A 7,703-nucleotide genomic window follows, 5' to 3' on the forward strand; every position below is an offset into this window, starting at 1 on the left:
CTGTAGACCAGGCTGGTCTCGAACTCACAGAGATCCGCCTGCCTCTGCCTCCCGAGTGCTGGGATTAAAGGCGTGTGCCACCATCGCCCGGCTACAAGGCAAATCTTAAACTGCTAAGTCAGCCACCATGTGGCTCAGCTTAGTGCATGGCACCGGCAGCTGGCTCCATCCTGTAGTCACGTCTCTGTACGCCATCAAGGGTCCTGGTCACCAGGAAGCTGCATTTGACTCCATGTCCCAAACTTCTTTTGAAAGCTCTCTCGGGCCTCATATGGACATATGTGGCTGGACATTGGGTGCCATATATAAACAGATCTTTGGGGGGTTGGGCTGCCAGCTCACAAATAATGACATGAAGACTTATTATTAATTATAAAAGCTCAGCCTTAGCTTAGGCTTGTGCCTAACTAGTTCTTATTACTTAAATTAACCCATATTTTTAAATCTAATTTTTCCATACACTTGTTACCTCATCTCCGTTTTGCCCATCCTGCTTCCCCCACATTTGGCTAGCGATTCCTCCTTTCTCTCCCAGATGTCTCTGTCTGTAGAAGTCCCACCTAACCTCTTTCTACCTAGTTAATGGCCGTTCAGCTCTTTATTAAACCAGTCACGATGACACATCTTCACATAGTGTTCAGGAATATTCCACAACAAAGTAGGGACCTGTAAAATGTCTCCATGGTAAAGATACTTGCCACCAAGCCTGATAACATGGTCCCTGGATCCCACATGGTAGAAGGAGAGAGCCAACTAAATGTTGTCCTCTGACCTCCTATGGTACCTGTGGGCACGCACGCACGCACTAGCACACACATAAACACACAAAAATTTTTGCTTGAGGCAGGGTCTCTCTGTGTAGCCCTGGCTGCTCTATAACTCACTGTGTATACCAGGGTGGCCTCAAAATCACAGAGATCTGCCTGCTTCTGCCTTCCAAGTGCTGGGATTAAAGTCGTGCGCCGCTGCTGCCCCACCACCACCTGGCAAGTTTTGTTTTGTTTTGTTTGAGACAGGGTTTCTCCCATTTGCTGTCTTGACTGTCCTGGAACTCACTTTGTAAACCAGGCTGACCTTGAACTCACAGAGATTAGACTGCCTCTGCGCCCCAAGCCTTGGAATTAAAGGTGTGCATCACCACTGCCAGGCAATTTTTTTAAGGAAAAGAAAAAGGCTATTCCTGCATACTTTGGGCAAGAGACAGCTCGTTTCTTGGGGATTCTCTTTTGTAATGAACCCAAATAAATAATCTGTGGCTCCAGGGCTGCTAGAGGGGGGTCAGGTAGGCACAAATGTACCTTATAGTCACACAGGGAAGTGTGAGGTTCCTGCTGCCCTGTTGTTCTCTTGTCCGTACATCCCAGCTCTGGGCAGGACTCCATAGCCGAGGCTGTTGGAGGAGATGAGACATTCAGCCCAAGAAGGTGGATTTTGCTAGAAGGTTCTAGATGGCCTGGGTGCAGCTGAGCTGGGAGTCTAGGCTGATCCTGGGTGCCTGGGTGCTGTCCTGGCAGGGTTACCCACCGCTGACAAAAATCCTGGCAAGTTTCTTTGGCAAGCTGCTGGGACAGGAGCTGGACCCACTCAAGAACGTGCTGGTGACAGTGGGTGCCTATGGGGCCTTGTTCACAGCCTTCCAGGCCTTGGTGGACGAAGGAGATGAGGTGAGAGGTGAAACCTAACGGGGAGGGCTGAGTGCTAGCCCAGGGCAGTGCTGACCCCAGCTAATCTGACTGTTGAACCAGGTCATCATCATCGAGCCTGCCTTTGATTGTTATGAACCCATGACTCTCATGGCTGGAGGTCGGCCTGTGTTTGTGTCCCTGAAGCCGGTAAGGGATTCTGAGTGGTTATGGGTTGGTCAAGGCTGGTAAGCAATGCTGGGTGGTTATGGATGAAGATAGGAGATGGGCTAGATCCTGGGACATGGGAGAAGGGAAGGTAATCTTCAGAGATGAGAAGGTGTGGAGGTAGAGCCCAGAGCAGAAAGGAGAGAGATGGAGGCAGATATATCAGGACAGGAGCTGCTGTCAGGAAAGCAGCTCCTGCTGCCTCTCCCCTTCCTCTTGCAGAGCCCTGCTGCTAAGGGACAATTGGAATCCAGCAATGACTGGCAACTGGAGCCTACAGAACTGGCCAGCAAGTTCACACCTCGTACCAAGGCCCTGGTCCTCAACACACCCAACAACCCTCTGGGAAAGGTACCAGGGGTCCATCCAGAGACCTCCTCAAGCTGAGTTTCCCTCCTTGTGTGAAGTGGGAGGGCCTTGAACTCTGAGGACCCAACCCTCCCAGAGGTGTGAAGGCCTAGGTGCGTGGGCTGAGCACCTCACCACTTCCTGGTGGCTTTGGAACAGTGTCCAGGGGGATCCAGAGATAACCGATCCCACAGGGCCAGTATTGCCGAGCTGGTCAAAGGGATGATCCAGAGAAGCCCCAGGACCTGGTCTGGTCTCGCACTCTACCTCTAGGAAGGCTCTGCACTTGGGGATGGTCCCAGTTGCACACCTGTGACCTTGGCTCCCACAGGTGTTCTCTAAGAAGGAGCTGGAGCTGGTGGCTGACCTGTGCCAGCAGCACGATGTCCTGTGTATCTCTGATGAGGTCTACCAGTGGCTGGTCTATGATGGGCACCAGCATGTCAGCATCGGTGAGCGGGGCCTGCCACAGCTTCCCCTGGACACCTGAGCAGGGCTTGAGCCCAATGGGAGCAGCCTAGGCCTGGTGATGAGGATCAGGGCTGTGGACCTGTGCACTGGTGTGACCATAGGCAAGGACGTCCCCTCTGAGGTCTGGGGAATGCAGTAGCATCTGCTTCCTGAGGCTCTCAGGAGCAGGTGATGGAATGGTTCCATCAGCAGCTTAGAGGGTACCAGTCCTAAGTTAAAAGGCTGTGCTTGTCCCTGGGGGCCCCCATACCTTCCCTGTTTCAGCATTTGCTCTTCTTGGCCTCGGGCAGCCAGCCTCCCTGGCATGTGGGAACAGACCCTGACCATCGGCAGCGCAGGCAAAAGCTTCAGTGCCACCGGCTGGAAGGTAAGTGTGGTCCCTAGGCAGAGGGCAGCAGCGGGAGGATTAAGAAAGGCTCCTCTGACAAGGCCCTCACTGACTGTGTCCCGTCCAGGTGGGCTGGGTCATGGGTCCAGATCGGATCCTGAAGCACCTGCGGACTGTGCACCAGAACTCTATCTTCCACTGTCCCACCCAGGCCCAGGTAAGAAGGGTATGAAAACCTATGGTGGGGAAGGCGACAGGGATCTATGGCAGCTGACCTGGCCTCTCATCTGCCCTGTCCAGGCCGCAGTAGCCCAGTGCTTTGAACGGGAGCAGCAACACTTCGGACAACCCAGCAGTTACTTCTTGCAGCTCCCGCAGACCATGAAGCCAAACAGAGACCACATGATCCGCAGCCTGCAGTCAGTGGGCCTCAAGCCCTTGATCCCCCAGGGCAGCTACTTCCTCATTGCAGACATCTCGGACTTCAGTGAGTGGCACTGGCCATGTCACCCAGGATCTGGGGAGACACCAAAGTTGGCCGGGACTCAGCAGGACCTCTTCTGTTGCCCCAGAGAGCAAGATGCCCGACCTGCCTGGTGCTGAGGATGAGCCCTACGACAGACGCTTTGCCAAGTGGATGATCAAAAACAAGGTAGGCGCCGGGCGGTGGTGGCGCACGCCTTTAATCCCAGCACTCGGGAGGCAGAGGCAGGTGGATCTCTGTGAGTTCGAGACCAGCCTGGTCTACAGAGCTAGTTCCAGGACAGGCTCCAAAACCACAGAGAAACCCTGTCTTGAAAAACCAAAAAAAAAAACAAGGTAGGCGGGGGCTCTTGTGGGGCCGGCAGGTGTCCGACCTTTGCATGACTCCTGCTCCAGGGCTCACTGCGCAGTTTCACCTGCACAAAGCAGCCGTGCTGGTTCCAGGAGCTCTTGCCCTTCTCTTAGCCTGGCTGTCTCTCCTATACCTGAGAATCCAGCCCATTTGTTCTTATCGCCCTGCTCAGACCACTGCGGCTCAAACTTAGTTCTTCCCCAGCTCTGCCTGGGCACGCTGCACAGTCTCTCCTCTATTCTCTCTCCCCACACCCCGCACCCTGGGAGGAACCTAGTTTAATGCCCTGGGGACTCTCTCCTGGCCATTACATCAGGTGGAGGGGACACACTGAGTCCTTCTTCCCACCCCCCCCCCCAAGCTGAGGTCTTGGGTCTCAAGACTATATGCAGACATGGCTTCCTCCTCCCCAGGGCCTGGTGGCAATCCCTGTCTCCATCTTCTTCAGTCAACCTCACCAGAAGGACTTTGACCACTACATCCGCTTCTGTTTTGTGAAGGTAAAAGGCTGGGAGACCCTTGATGGGCCTGGCTAGCCACCAGGTAGGGCGAGAGAAGGCTCAGTGTGTGTCTTGCAGGATGAGGCCACACTCCAGGCAATGGACGAGAGGATACAGAAGTGGAAAAAGGAGCTCCAGCCCTGAGGTTCCTCAGCTGGGCCCTGTCTCAGGGATACCCTGGAGGGCCCCGCTCTGTGACTGGACATACTCCCAGGAAAGAGGCCATTGACTTGGGGGTTTCGGCAATCTTTTCTCACAGTATCTGGACTGCTGTCTTGGATTGGGTCATGTTCTACTCCCCTGTAGGTTATTTTAGGGTCGTAGTTGTTTCTGGCCTCCCTGCCTGGGACAGTAAAGGATGGAGTATCAGGTTGGAGCCCCAGCCTTAACTTAGCCCTGCCCAGGGGCTCCCCACCTTTTCTCATGTGACCTCAAGATATTGCTTCGGGCTTGATTGTTTTTGTTCCTAATAAAGTTGTTAAGTTATTAGAGCCCTCAAGGCAGCCTCTTTCTTCCTCTGGACTGCCTGCTAAACCGTTTGGAAGGGACCCCAGAGAACCTCAGACCCCCACCTTCCCTATTAAGAGAGAGACAGAGAGGAGAGTGTGTCTGTGTGTGAACACTGGGAACCAGGAACTCATCTGAAGTCGCAGGGCTTGTACATGGCAACACAGACTTCCCAGACCCAGGCTCTCTGCTGTGCTCCTCACCCTCGGAGGGTGCACGCTGAAGGCTGGCTTAAGGTGCTTGTGTGTATGGATGGGGATGGGGCCTTGGAGACATCTTCACAGGGATTCAAGAACTGCCTGGTGTGTGCACAGAGGTGGGAGGAGCATCTGAGAGCAGCCCCACTGGTCCAGGCTTCCCTGCAACTCCAGCAACCTGCTGAGGAGGCAGAGTGGGGGAGCCATCATGACCAGTGAGTGCTTGGCCAAACGTGGACATGAGGTTTGATTTTGGTCAGGGGTTTTAGACAGGCCTGAAACTCTATTTGTAGAACCAAGCTGCTTCAAGCTTGTCAACCTCCTACCTCTGCTTCCAGAGTACTGAGATTATGGCACATTCCACACCTGGCATAGAAGTGGGATTTGATCCCCAGCTGGATGTCTCACTAAAGCCGCTGTAGTCTTAAAGGCCCCCAGAAGGCCATGCTAGGAGCCTGGTCATTGGTAGAGCAACCTCAGGAGTTTCACTCACAGCTTTTCTTGAACCTAGAGAAATGATGGGGACATAAGGTTTAAGACCTTCAAAAAATGTTTTCTCCTGAAACAGAATTCCTAAAACATGAAGTTTTGTGATACATAGGGGTGGTTTTGGCTAATCATAAGCGCTCCTTTGGACCTAGGGTCAGCGTAAGAGCTTCGAGGTCACCCCCTCCCCTCTTCTGTCCTCAGGGAATGGGGTGGGACTGGATTTTCAGCTCAATCACAAGGCCAATGATATTTTTCTTCTTGGAAGCTGCCAGGAGAGGTCAGTGTCACACTGTAGCCAAGGTTGGCTTCGAACTCATGGCAATCCTCCTGTTTCTGCCTCCTGAGTATTAGGATTATAAACCTGAGCCATCAGTCCTGGCTTGATTTTGTGTTTTATTTTTTTAGCAGTGCTAAGGACTTGAACTCATGGCTTTGCCCACACTATCCCACTGAGCTACATCCCCAGCCATAGCCAGTGATTGAATCAGATGTGCATAGGTAATAAACCTGTCAAAAGACACATTTAGTTAAAGGGTTTAATTGGCTTTTATCTGCAGTTCTAGAATCAGATAGAAGGGGGGAGGAGTTTGATGGGCCAGAGACATCTCAGTGGTTAAGAGCACTTGCTGCTCTAACAGAGGACATGGGGATCAGTTCCCAGCACCCACATATAGCAGATCACAACCACTGTAATTCCAGCTCCGAGGGACCCAGCGCTGTCTTCTGGGCTCTGTGAGCATTGCATACACATGATTCTGGGGCTCACACCAGGTCTCACACATGCTAGGCAATCATTATTAACTCTGAGCTGAGTCCCAGCCAAGAGTCCGTCATTGGAACATGCATATGCAAGCAGCTGATGATCATTGTGTGATCATAGCATAGGTCAGGCCTTAGCCATCTCAGGAGTTGATTATACATCTCCATCAGGTATGACACCACGCAGCTCACTACAGTTCCCCCTTTTGTTTTGTAAAGCCACAGGTAAGAGTAGAGGTCTGATCTCTGTTAAAAATGGAACATGTACTAGTGTTTGTCCAGGTGTCATCCACTCAGAGAACACTAGACCTGTCCGGTGCCTTTTTTACAGAGGTGGGAGCTAGACACCAACCCACATACAATCAGACGTGCTCTTCTTGAGGTTGATGTATGCTTACCTCAAGTGCAGTGCACAAGCCTCGCATCCTGTGCTCGCTTACATCTTTAGCCAAACTTGGGGAGACTGTCCTGTTTCAATGGCCATGAAGGCCTGAATGATCATAACTGCATTGCGATGCTGTGAAACCCTTATGTGACAAATGCACCATAGGCATACCAGGGAGGCAAACACCATTAAGCTTGCCAGGGCTCTTATTCCCGCCCATTCCCTCAGATAATCCATGGCTATGATGATGCAGGAGGATAGTCCTTCTGCCAGGCTGGTATCCATTTGTGTGGAATCTGCAATCACAATCGCCACTCGCAGCTTTTCCAGTTGTTGTTCGAATTTACCAGACCAATTACCTAAAAGATATCTAGACAATTCTTTAGACAGATTAGCTGCATGAGTAAATTTTTCATATTGAATGCTGGTCACACACACAGCCACAGATACTTCCATTCACAGCCAAGCTGAGCCAATTGCCACAGCTGCGGCTGTGCTTGTGACAACAGTAAGGGCAGTCAGAACTGGTAGCAGAGGGGCTAGCACAGAGGAGAGGAAGGGGAGGCAATCTTGCTTTTCCCTCCCTGGCTTTCCTCTGCCTGCTCCTGTCATTAGGAGTGGCTTTGCCATGACCCCAAGAGTAGTCAGAAACCACTGTTCCTTCAGCAGTCCCTTAAATAACATACCCCAGCTGCCATACTCCCGTGGCACATTCATTCTTGTCTGCTGAGTGCATGGAAGACACCTTCTCCCTCGTGCACCACTTTGGCTTCCCTAGCAGCTCAGCTGATCCTGCTTCTGCTCTGAAAGGGCCCCACTTAAACCAAGTTTTAGGGAATTTGGGCATTGTCAATCTGTCTGGCTACTTCCTGCTGAGCAGGGACATTGGATTCTTACGGGTTTTTACTGCAATTTACTGCCATTTTCTAGCCGAGCTTGGACTTGGGTCGCGCAGCATCAGGGGAGAGGCGAGACTCCACTTCCCCACCGAGCTGTAAGGTGGAGGCATGGCGGGGCGGAGCAGCCCCCCCCCC

At 52.3% G+C, this 7,703-nt stretch overlaps 1 protein-coding gene across 3 annotated transcripts in view; it reads left to right on the top strand.

The window, feature by feature from the left end:
• Kyat1 (kynurenine aminotransferase 1) overlaps nucleotides 1–4,831 on the top strand; it is a 28,837-nt gene extending 24,006 nt beyond the window's left edge. For all 3 annotated transcript variants that reach the window (XM_005346143.2, XM_013355073.2, XM_013355071.2), the window contains 10 exons: nucleotides 1,515–1,664; nucleotides 1,746–1,832; nucleotides 2,073–2,201; nucleotides 2,530–2,650; nucleotides 2,960–3,036; nucleotides 3,125–3,214; nucleotides 3,298–3,484; nucleotides 3,570–3,649; nucleotides 4,246–4,332; nucleotides 4,411–4,831. In XM_005346143.2, coding sequence (XP_005346200.1) covers nucleotides 1,515–1,664; nucleotides 1,746–1,832; nucleotides 2,073–2,201; nucleotides 2,530–2,650; nucleotides 2,960–3,036; nucleotides 3,125–3,214; nucleotides 3,298–3,484; nucleotides 3,570–3,649; nucleotides 4,246–4,332; nucleotides 4,411–4,476 — 1,074 coding nt within the window. In that variant the 3' untranslated portion in view covers nucleotides 4,477–4,831. The remainder of the gene's footprint in view (nucleotides 1–1,514; nucleotides 1,665–1,745; nucleotides 1,833–2,072; nucleotides 2,202–2,529; nucleotides 2,651–2,959; nucleotides 3,037–3,124; nucleotides 3,215–3,297; nucleotides 3,485–3,569; nucleotides 3,650–4,245; nucleotides 4,333–4,410) is intronic.
• Nucleotides 4,832–7,703: the final 2,872 nt, after the last annotated feature.

Source organism: Microtus ochrogaster, chromosome 4, assembly GCF_000317375.1.
Source record: "Microtus ochrogaster isolate Prairie Vole_2 chromosome 4, MicOch1.0, whole genome shotgun sequence".
In the NCBI taxonomy this organism is placed as follows: Eukaryota; Metazoa; Chordata; class Mammalia; order Rodentia; family Cricetidae; genus Microtus; species Microtus ochrogaster.